The sequence below is a fragment of the Chrysemys picta genome, chromosome 3, assembly GCF_011386835.1.
Source record: "Chrysemys picta bellii isolate R12L10 chromosome 3, ASM1138683v2, whole genome shotgun sequence".
Lineage (NCBI taxonomy): Eukaryota > Metazoa > Chordata > Testudines > Emydidae > Chrysemys > Chrysemys picta.
In genome coordinates, this window is record NC_088793.1 from 149,197,038 (window position 1) to 149,209,081 (window position 12,044).

At 46.3% G+C, this 12,044-nt stretch overlaps 1 protein-coding gene and 1 long non-coding RNA gene across 4 annotated transcripts in view; one reads left to right on the top strand and one right to left on the bottom strand.

Moving 5' to 3' along the window:
- Window positions 1-7,732, bottom strand: part of LOC135982670 (uncharacterized) — a 70,866-nt gene extending 63,134 nt beyond the window's left edge. For 2 of the 3 annotated variants that reach the window (XR_010600185.1, XR_010600183.1), the window contains exon 1: window positions 7,098-7,532. This is a non-coding gene — a long non-coding RNA (uncharacterized LOC135982670). Of the gene's footprint in view, window positions 1-7,097; window positions 7,533-7,555 lie in introns of those variants that run through there. The other variant, XR_010600184.1, reaches the window with a different exon arrangement.
- ZFAND3 (zinc finger AN1-type containing 3) overlaps window positions 1-10,081 on the top strand; it is a 281,458-nt gene extending 271,377 nt beyond the window's left edge. Inside the window, exon 8 of the mRNA XM_008174739.4 lies at window positions 9,516-10,081. Coding sequence (XP_008172961.1) covers window positions 9,516-9,532 — 17 coding nt within the window. The 3' untranslated portion in view covers window positions 9,533-10,081. The remainder of the gene's footprint in view (window positions 1-9,515) is intronic.
- Window positions 10,082-12,044: the final 1,963 nt, after the last annotated feature.

Consider the following 12,044-nt stretch of genomic DNA (forward strand, 5'->3'; position numbering starts at 1 on the left):
TCTGGCATTAGGATAAATGCTACTGCTGAAAAAAAAAAAATCACAGCTTTGCTTGTCTATGTTACAGGTTTCTATCAATGCAGCTACACTAGTTCCTGGATACCAGTGTCTGTATTTGTGTTGATCACAAGTCCACAGTCCTTATCTCTCCGGTCTGTCTGTCATCTCCCAAATCTAGCCCCTCAAATGATTGATAGCATTGAATTCAGCCTGTTTCTTCCAGTTGCCAAAATCTAAATGCAGCAGTCACTCTTCACTGCCCTCTCATAGGGACAGATTCCCTCCAGGAACCCAGCTTGAGGGAAGGGTGTGTGTGAAACCAGCTACCACTCATATTGTGTGTTATTCTTTTCAGAGGACCCAATTTGGAAGTAAGTAGAACAAGGGAGGTAGACACCATTCAGCTCCTTGTCAAAAAGATGAAGAGATTTTCAAAACTAGACTGAACAAAGCACCTGAAAATTAAAATAGAAAACACTTCCGCCTTGACACTAGAGCTGGTAAAGAAATTTTCAACAGAACAGTTTTTTGTTGGAAAATGTTGATTAAGCAAAAATGACACTTCACAGGTTGTATTCAGGATTGTGGTAGCCATGTGGCCTTTTCATGGGAACATACCAGTTTTGACAAAAATTTGCTCACATCCAAGGTGGACGTCCTGGTCAAAACCAGAGACAAAGATTTATTCACCACAGTATAGTCTGGTGGTTAGGGAACTCAGGTAGGATGTGGGAGACCAAGGTTCAAGTCCTTGGTCTGACTCAGGCACCACCAGGCTATTAGCTATTCTGGGTGGGTTTTTCCTCAATCTCTCCTATTTATTGGAACAGGGACTTGAAACTGGGTGCCTCTCTTGTTTCATCCCAATGCAAAACAGGAAAATCTTGAGAATTTTCAAGAAACAGGAAAACCATTTTCCTGACCTGCTTTAACTGGCCCCTGGATAGACGGATAGGGCTGGAATGCACAGTAACAGCTTTCCTATGGGAGAGGAAGGAAGTGGAATGACTGTCCTTCCAGAAGATCAACCTAGATGGAGTCATCACTGAGCAACTTGAGCTTCCAGGCTCACTGACAATCAAAACTTGCTACACAGGAGTCTGGCATTGAAGGAAATTCACAAGTTTGATCAAAAGAAAAAACAAAAAAAGGCAGGGCAGGGAGGCATGTGAAGACACAGGTTTCTGTTGAAATCATCTTTCCCTTCCCCCATATTGAAGACACCTCTCCTCTATTCTGAGGATCTGTTTCAACCCTTGTCCCCCCCGCCCTTATAAAAAAATTATGGTATGGTGCCCTTTAAGCCCAGGCTCCGACCCACCTCTCTTATGATGAGTAAGACAGGGGTAAGCTCCTCTCATATAACAGAATAAGGGCCCTATGTGACCTCCTGCATCCTTTGACTGGTATATCATTGTAAGATAGATTCCTCTGCTTGGCAGGGCTTCCCTGGAAATGGGTCAAGTCACGTGTGAATATGCTTGTTCATGAAAAAGAGATGCAGTCTGTAATAATCTGCACTGAAACACACAAAAAACAGTACTGTGATGCAGATCATTAGGTACTTAATTTACACAACAAAGGAGTAGCAGTAAAATGTCCATCAGTTGCATTGCCCTCCTGCTCCTCCCAACCTCCTTTTAATTAGGAGCTTAGTCTTGGTGGGAGGGGGTGGGGAGTGGAAAACAGCACCCAGAGCATAAACCAATTCCTAGCTCTCAAAACATTAAGCAGCTATTCCAATTCCAAGCCTCTATGCACCACTGCCAATGCATGTCAATTCTGGCCAACCACCTCAACACTGTTACTTCTCTTCTAGATTCCCCCAACAATGCACCTTCAGTGCTGACCTATAGCAGCCCCTGTTCTCCTGAAGTCTTGGACCCTTCTTAAGAGCACAGCATTGCACCTCAGTACCAACTTGCTATACTCCACAACTATATCACTGCTAATTCACTTGTAGTCCAATAATTCTGACTAGCAGCATCCATGCTCTTTCAACCTGGGGCTTCTCTGGAACAGGCTGATGTTACACGATCAAACAGAGACTTCAATGAGACCACCCCACTGTACTTTTGTCTTCTCTCACAGCACACATGCCTCCTTTAAAGTCTGACATTGCAATGCAACAAGAACGTTCAGAAAATTGAACCTTTTGCAGCATAAAAGTCTTAATGCTATGTCCAGCTGTAACAGCCACTAAAATGCAGAAAGGAAGAACAGTTCTAATTGGACCAGCACTTGACTCACTTGTAAGTAGGATGTCACTTCCCTATTGAGGAAGATTGCCACTCGTTGCCTGAAAATAGGTCTCCAGAAGAAAACAGAAGACTACAGAAAGGCAAATTTCAATACACCGTGGGTGTATTTAAGATGAAGCAATAAACTTTAATGTAAATCCTAAAAACATGAACACTGCTTCAAAGCAGTAAGCCACATTCAAATGTATTCCAGGGAACAAAAGCCAACTGGTGATCTCTCACTTCTAAAGAGACAGAAGTCTCACTCCTCTACTTCTTCACAAATCCCAAAGACAGGAGCTGAGACACTTGCGATCCGCAGATAATCACCTCAGTATTTCAGAAGAACAGAGATAGATCTGAACCCCAGACTCAGCACGGCAGTAATGTTAGCCAATGATGCAGGAAGTCACATAGCTAGGAAAATTCTAAATACATGGGAAAATAATTCAAATTGCAAGGAAGAACACTGCATAAAAACGGATTTCTTGTAACCTATAATATGCATGGAAACAAGTGAGTCACACAGGAGGTGTAAACACTGGCAGACAGTATCTGAATGAGCACAAACACGATTAAATCACTTTATTTAGCATTTGTAAACAATAAAGACGAAGCTTTTATAGAATTTCTGCAGTCTACAGGTTGGCACAGGGGATTTGGAGGGAGGACTCTGGAGTGCCATTCCTGGCTCTTCTCCTGACTTCCTAGGTGATCCGGGACATGTGAATACTCTTCTACCTCAGTTTCCCCATCTACAGAATGGAGATACTAATGTTCAGACACCTGTTTAAAGATATTTTACTAGGCTTGTTTGACAGAGGCTACATTAATTTAAACTTATTTTTATAGTCATTTCTATGGTACTTATCAATTGTATTTGAAGTCTTTACAATTTTATTCAAGGCATCACAATCTCATACATTGCAGTTACCAAGTGCAAATCATTATTATTTATTAATTGCTTGCCTAACTGCCTGTTGTGCACACCATTACCCAGTTGATATATGCAAATGTCGCTTACAAATGTGGATACAAGGTATTGAAGGCACACCTAGTGCATGTACATTTGTGGGTCTGAAATCTTTGCACAGTAGCTTTAAAAATGCAGCCCTTAAACTTACACTAATATTAGTAAGTGTAATGAAAGTCAGCATGAACACAAGTTTACCTGTCTTTACTGACTGAGAATGCTGCAAGTTGTATTGTGAGAAAAAGTCATCTAGCCATTTAAACTGTGGGGCAGAGTCATTTATACCCACAGGCAACACATACATTAGAGAAGGGCATTGCTTGCGTACTTGTATAAATCCTAAGTGAAAGATAATGTAGCAGATGGAATAAGTCTTAAGAAGAGCCCCAATAGTTTAGTTCCTATCCACTACCCCCCAAATTAACAAGCACCCTATAGTTAAACCATGTATGTTGTAGGGAGTCAAGTCTGAGCAAAAGGCAAAAAATGAAAAATGGCAGAAGACAACTAAGAGCTAGATCCACAAAGGGGATTTTGGCATCACAATGCTTAGCATTGCAACCCCTAACTCTTGGGAGCCTTGCTATCCAATGGAATTCACACCCCTGAGATTCCCAATACAATGTATGGGGAGAGTTAGATGTCTAAGAAATGGATTCACAGAAATCAGAAGCAAAGCATGGAGCTGCCTAAGCTAGCCAGGAGTGAAATGCAGAGGAAGGTGGCAGGACTGAATGCCCAGATCCACAAAAGGACAGAGACAACTGAATGAAGGGAGATGCCTATCTTCAGTCAGAATTCACACCTGTGAATCTTCCCCTGGGAGTTAGGTACCTAGGCCAGGTTAGCCTTTTCTCATGGGGAAGAGAGAGAAAAGAAAAGGCATGGGGGTTGAGGGAGAGAGAAGAGAGGAGACAACCCCTCCCCCCAAACACATGCACCCTTATAGCCAATGTCCCCATGGCTAAGGCACTCACCCAAGTTGCAGGAGAATAGTTTTCAAAGTCCTTTTCTACCTACCCAGTTTGGAGCAGGGATTTGAACCCAGGTCTCCCACATTGCAGGAAAGTGCCCTTACCTGGGCTACTGAATATTCTCGGGTGGGCTTTTCTCAATTCCTCCTGTTAAAGCGTGCTGTAATAAAACCACCTCCACTAGCTCTCCCAGCGCTGGTGCACTGTCTACACTGGCACTTTACAGCGCTGAAACTTGCATCGCTCAGGGGGATGTTTTTTCACACCCCTGAGCGAAGAAAGTTTCAGCACTGGAAGTGGCAGTGTAGACAAGGCCTAACTATATACCCAAGTGGTTAGGACACTCACCTGGGATGTGGGACAGTCAGGTTCAAGTTTCTGCTCCAATGAATATTTCATTTTGTATAATTGCTCCAAAAAGAGAGACTCACGCCGTAACGTCAGTGCACTCACCTCAGATGAGGGAGACCTGGGTTCATTTCCCTGCTCCAAATAAGGGAAAGAGGATGCAAATCTGAGTCTCTCACATTCCAGGTGCATGCTCTAACCACTGGGCTACTGGATGGACACATATGGACATAGACACACGTCATTTGCATGGGGCCTGATTCAGTAGCTGGATTCAGAGCATGTCTACTGGATCAGGCAAGAAAAGTAGTGGAATGCCTAATTTCAGAAGTCCAGTGGGGCTTACACATGAGCTAGGGCACTCAGCTGTTTGATGGCATCAGGACTTAGGTGATTTTGCACTTGCCCACCAGTAGAAATGCAAGTGCACACAGCATTAGGTGGCAGCTAAGCAGGTGGCCTGAGGATCTCAGTTATGCCTAAATGTTGGACTTAGGTGCCTATAGTAGCAGTAAGCCACTGAAGTCCCTTTGTGGATCTAGCCCGAAGTCCAAAAGTATCTGCTACACCAGACTATAAATGGGTAATTCAGTCTATCATGTCTTTTGCAAGCAAAGACAAAGAGGTACCATAGTTCATGGCTCTTCATTAGACGTTAAAGTGAACAGCTAAACACCATCTTTGCAGCCAGCAAAACATTGCAATCCCTCAGAATTAAAACAAACACTTTTTTTAAAAAAAATGATCAACTGTTATGAAAAGTCATGATTAGAGAAGCAAAGATAACAGATAAGAAATGAACAAATCACAGGGAATGTCTTGTAAATAAATGTAACGACAATGGAATTACTGTCAAATCAAATTATACAAATTACAGGTTGTAAACAGCAGTTCCAAAGCAGCCCAATTGATCACTCAAAATGAAATGAGAAACAAGAAGAGGAAATCTCCAGCATACTAAGCACTTCCTTATCCAATAGGCACACCTCATCATCCTTCTGCAGCCAGCATAAGCCAAAACCCACAATCTGTCTTCTGCACAGGAGGTGCCTGCCAATCAACAAGAGCCAGAGAGTCACCCAGAGTAACAAACCAGGGGAATGCCCCCAAAGGTGATGTCTACACTGCAGCATAAGCCTGTGTTTGAGCCCAGGCTCAAGTCTAACCCCCCTTGCATCTACACTGCAATTGCACTAACCCAGGGCTCGGACCCAGGGTCCCAGAACCCTGCAGGGCTGGAGGGTCCAAGCTCAAGTGAAGCCAGGACCTAGGGTCCAAACTCTACTGCTTTGCAGAGTAGCTGCAGCCCTGCTTGACTCAGGTCCTAGGAGTCATCCAGAAGTATCCCACAATTCCATGGGACAACTTCCTTACTCCTCTCGATCCCAACAATCTGCACTCCACTCTGTTGCAAATAGAAGCCACCCCCCTCCCTTGGAGAACAGTAGCAGCTCAGGTCAGTGTTAACCCATTCTCTTTTGATCACCAATCTTGCAAGCACACGATCAGAGAGCCTCCTGAGTTTGCAATGGGTTTGGTGGGCTGTTCAAACTTCTACTTTGACTTGGGGTCTGCAGACTACAGTGTGGAAGCCATAGCCCTGAGTTCGAGCAAAGTTAAATCTTAATTTAGGGTTTAGATACAATTTAGACACTCAAGCCTAGGATAACTGACCTGCGGTAGGGTGACTCAAGTCTCACTAACCCTGGGCTTACATTGAAGTATAGACATATCCATAGACACCCTCAACAACAGAACAAGAAAATACACCATGAGCTTACAGAAAAGGTGTTACACTAAGGGCTGACTTACACATGAAAGTTGTAATGCTTTAACTATACCAGTATAGTCAAAGCAGTACAACCTGCAGGTGTGGGGACACAGTTATGCTAGTATGAAAGTGCTTACACTGGTATAGCTTATTCCCATATGGGAAGGGAAATAAGCTACACCAGTATAAGACACCTTTATATCAATATCACTATGTCCCCACAAGGAGCTGTATCAGTATAACAATGTCAGTTAAAAAAAAAGTCACTCCCCTGACATAGTTAGTGTAGACCAGGCCGATGAGGGAATGACAGGGCTTCTACTTATTCCAAAATTTGACCATCTTAAAAATTATTAGTCTAACAAGGAAACCCTTTGGAGCCTAAAACACCTATCTGCCCCTTCATCCATCTACAAAAAATGAACATATTTATGGTGATAAATTTTCCTTATATTCTTTCAAGGTACAAATAACAAGATACACGCAAACCCTCAAAAGGCCTTAATGCCCACATTTCTTACTTCCACACTAAAGACTATTTTAAGAGTCACTAAACTAAACTGTCCTTGGTCAGTGCTTGATCATAGAGCCATTAATATGGAACAGGACAGAAAAATGTTCACAAGGTCCATCATGTGAGGGACCAATATACCCAGGGGCTACCAGATCCTCTGGGGTGCCCATCTGACTCATTATGCAGGCCATTTCAAAAGAGAGACCATCTCCCCAACCTCTTCCAAGTCCCTCATCTTTCCCATCTCCCAAACCCAACCACCCAATTAATGTCTTACCTTTTCCAAATCCCGGCAATCCTTGGTTCTCAAACCTTCCATGCTGTGGGTCCAACCACTGGCCATGGCCTGCGAAGCTACGACTGAAGTGTAATATCAGGGAGGTTGCTTGGCTGGAAAGGTTCCCCACTTCCTCCCCATGCCCTCTGCGGCCACCTGGGCAATTAAAAACACCCCACACAAACTCAAGGTCCTGCCTCAATTCCTCTGTAGCCATCTGTCCCATAACATCTCCCCCCTCGGGCTCATTCTCCCCCAGTTCCTCTGCCCCACAGCCCTGGCCAGCTCTTGCTCCCTCGCCACCCCCTCGCTCTAGCACCCCCCAAGACCAGGCTGCTCTTTCCTGCCCCCAGATACCCCCTCCTGGCCAGGGCTGAGCTTCCTTCCCGCTCCCACCCAGCAGCCCCCTTCCAGCCGCTCCTTCCCCAGCTCCCCGCGGGCCCAGGAACAGGCCTCGCCTGGCTGCACGCGCCTTCCCCTTGCTCACAACCCGGCAAGGCTGGGGGCGGGCTGGCGTCTTTTGTCCACCCCCGGCCAGTTCTTCCGCTGCGCTGCGGGACGGAGCTGCCGCAGGCCCAGGCTGCAATGAACGGCAGCGGCCACTAGGTGGAGGCGGCGCGCACCTTTCACTCAGGCACGGCCAGCCGGAGCCGTGTCTTGCACTCTCTAGACATGCGCGAGAGTAGTAGCTCAGCCCCTCTGCACCCAGGCAATCGCTGGTAGCTCACTCCTGGCTTTACTCAAGTGAACAGTCCCAGTTAATTCAGTGAGCGTTTAAAGAACCACAGCGATCTACCTAATACACCCCTGGCATTTCATTCATGAGAATAGAGCAAATCACACAACAAAAACCCTGCAAAGGATTCACACAAACTTGACAACTGATTTTGCTTTGGCCATGTTCACACTTTTCTGTTCATTTTCTGTGAAAACTCAAGAAATGAAGGCCTACTCGCCTGAATGCTCATGGAACAGAAACTGTAAATTCACCCCTCCGCTCCCCAGTATTCACACCAGTGGGGTATATTCTATACCAGAGCAGGGCCCCGACTCAGACAGCAGGGGAACATTGTTACAAAACTACTTGCTGGAGCCCTGGCACTTAAACAAGTCAAAATTATTTTGTGATCAGTGACTATTGTTACAACAGATGACCCACTCTGCAGGAAGGTAGAGCAGGTTGCTGGGTTTCTCCACCCCTAGCTCTGAGGGAAAAAACTATACTTTTGGTATTGGTAAGAGGGCTGTATGGTTATGATAGGGCTGGAGTGATGCTGGATACAAGGCAATAGGTGGGCATGCTCTGAGAGGGGTTATGTATAGAATGATGAAACACAAAATGAACACGTGGGCAGGAAATGTGGGGAGGCTGAGGCAGCAGCGTTTGATCACTTTATTAGAGAAGAGATCTATAGTCATGGGCCAGAAAGAAGACTTAGTGAGGGGAATGGAAATGGGGTTTGAAAGTAGGGTTCCAACTTTCTATTTGCAGAAAACTGAACACCCTGCCCCACCCCCTGCCCTGCCTGTTCTCCGAGGCCCTGCCCCCCCCTCTATCCCCTCCCCTCCATCACTCGCTCATTGTCACCAGGCTGTGGCAGGGGGTTGGGATGCAAGAGGGGGTGAGGGCTCCGGCTGGGGGCGTGGGCTCTGGGGTGGGGCTGAGAGATTTGGGATGCAGGAGGGGACTCTGGGCTGGGGCTTAGGAATTCAGAGTGTGGGAGGGGGCTCCAGGCTGGGGCGTCAGGGTACAGAGGCAGTGCAGGTTCCGGGACAGAGTATGGATGCGGGAAGGGGCTGCGGCAGGGGGTCGGGTGCAGGAGAGAGTTCGAGCTCCGGGCAGCACTCACCTCAGGTGGCTCCTGGAAGCAGCAACATGTCCCTTCGGCTCCCAGATGCTGGGGCAGCCAGGTGGCTCTGCGCGCTGCCCCTGGCCGCAGACGCTGCCCCTGCAGCTCCCATTGGCCACATTCCTGGCCAATGGGAGCTGCAGAGCCAGTGCTCAGGGCGGGGCAAGGTGGTGCACAGAGCCTCCCAGGCAGTCCCTGTGCCTAGGAGTCAGAGGGACACGTTGCCACTTCTGGGAGCCGCACGGAGTCAGGTAGGGAGCCTGCCAGCCCCGACAACTGGACATTTAACGACCGGAGCCACCAGGGTTCCTTTTTGACCAGGTGTTCCGTTCAAAAACCGGATGCCTGGAAACCCTATTTGAAAGGACAGAGAGCCTAGAAACCTGTTCCAGATAGATTCTTCTCCCATTTTGCCCTAACACACATTACAAACATACCAGAAGATAGGGATAGAATGAAGGTTGGTATTGGAAAGGAACAACTAGCAAGGGGCCAAAGCCAGCTTGCCTTACTGACAAATCAATAGATCTAGAGACATTATTTATTATTATGTGTTTGTTTATTATAGTGACCATGATGTGCTAGGGACTTTCCAGACATTTCCGTGAGCAGACGTGGGACGACACACAGCTGATTCGCTCTCAGAAGAAAAATATTCAGGAAAGGAAATTTTGTGCTGTTGATTTGGATGCCTGCTCCCACCCCTTCCCACCATCTCACTTCTCTCGCCCTTCCTTCAGGTAGCTTCCTTTTGATTTGCCCTGCAATTGCTTGGTGATATTAATCTAATCTGAAACACTGGAATGCGTTACCTAGGGAGGTGGTGGAGTCTCCTTCCTTGGAGGTTTTTAAGGCCCGGCTTGACAAAGCCCTGGCTGGGATGATTTAGCTGGGAATTGGTCCTGCTTTGAGCAGGGGGTTGGACTAGATGACCTCTTGAGGTCCCTTCCAACTCTGATATTCTATGATTCTATGAATCTACATGGATATTTCTGATGTGCTCATGAGCTTGGTAATCTTATAAGAATGGCACCTTCTCCCAGGATAGATACATCACCTTTCTTTTTACAAATACTCGTATCTTGTATTTGAACATCTGTCCTGTTGAATAAAATAATTTGTTTTCTTTTTTAATTCTGCCTGTACAAATCACACCACACTGGTGCTGACAAGACACTAGCTGCTGTGGGGAAAGTGATAACCAAAGGGTAAGATTTAACACAAATACCAAAGGATTTCTCACAAACCAGTACTCAGTATAAGCCTGACATAAGTAATAGCAAGGAAGGAAATTAACTGGCCTTAGTACATCAGCCACCACTGGGGAGAAAGAGAACTTGACCAAAGCACATTTTATAGGAGACTCATTCTGGGCCACAAGGAGTTCTGATCAGGTTCCTTCACCTTGTTTCGTTGAGGATCAGAGAGCAAAAAAATAACCTTAAGCATGTCATATTGAGCTAACAATAACAACCTCAATATATCACCTTGTCGTTTGTCTGGCAGAGAGGATAAAGATCAGAAAGCAGAGATCGTTAAATAATTGGCAGGGTTTGTTTCCCACTCTTTGCTTGCACTGCACTGGGTCTGCATTTGTTTGTGATGTTCTGCAATAAATTATATGAAAGAAAGAAAAATAAACATTTTCTACTTTGACTTCCTTAGCAGTGTGAAGTCTGCAGTTCACTTAAATCTCCCTTTGAGTTCTCGGCCGGACAAAGGTTATTTAACTCACCTCCTTTATTTTTTAATAAAATTGTCTTTAAAATGTATGAGGCACATTGAAGGGGACAAGGTGTATGAGGACAGAAAGTGCAGAGTCAGCTGAATAAGCTGCTAAATGCAATAAATAAGTAACGAGAGGAAGCAGAGGGCTCGGGAAGACGTGCTCACAAAGACGTGGAGAACGCCCAGAGAGTTGTCTCATAAGGAAGGGAGAGGCTACCACTTTGTAGCAAGAACGTGGAATAGAAATCTGCTACTTTCAGGGTGGGGGCAATAAGGCACCAAACTAAAGTTTAGCCGCAATCAGTTCTAAGACAACAAATCTTAATGTCTACACTGGGGAAAGAGAATCAGTTTCAAGACACTACAGTGATAAGCATCATTTGACTGCCCTACACAGATAGATTAAACTCAGATTTTAGCCTTATAAAAAAAATACTACATTGTCCAATGATCACTAGCACCAATTCAAGCAAACCTGAGTCCCCTGCAAAGATATTAGATTAGATCCCCTGGTTGCAAGGTCTGAGATTCACTATGTGACATTAGCCCAACCTTCCCCCCCCTCCCCCCGCCCTCAGACTCCTGTAACAAGCTAGGGGTTTAGACCTATAATTGGAGAGTGAAGACTAACGTGTCCAGAACTATGAGTATGTTTGTGGGAAGAAATGAACAGGAGAAGCAGGATTTGTGACAGATTCAGCCAGTGTAGTGACCCTGGTCACCATGAAGGAGCTCATCCACAACACCATATAGCACCAGACTACAACCAGGAAACATCATGGTGTTTTAATCTAAACTGGGGGCATGCATGTGACTAGGTTTGAAAGCACTGCAGGAGCCAGTCCTGGTAGTCATACAATATCCTGCAGTTTCAATTTCATTGATTGGGAGCATTATTGTAGAAAGCTGTACTTCATTTAGTTACTGAGACATTGCGCTAGATTGGGAGTGGGGGGGCAAATTTTTTCGCCTGAGGGCCGCATCGAGTTTCGTAAATTGTATGGAGGGCTGGTTGGGGAGGGGGTTGTGGCCCAGCCCCCATCTTCTATCTGCCCCTCCCCTCCCTGGGACTCCTGCCCCATCCAACCCCTCCTCTCATTCCTGACAGCCCCCCCGGGACCCCTGCCCCATTCAACTACCCCTTCTCCCTGTCCCCTGACTGCCCCCAGAACCCCTGCCCATCCAACCCCCGCTCCTTCCTGACTACCCCCTCCGCCTCCATTCAACTCTTTATTCCTGCCCCGACTGCCGCAACCCCTATCCACTTCCCCGCCCCCTGACCACCACCCCAAACTCCCCTGCCCTCTATCCACACACCCCCGGCTCCGTGTCCCCTTACCGCACTGCCTGGAGCACCGGTGGCTGGCGG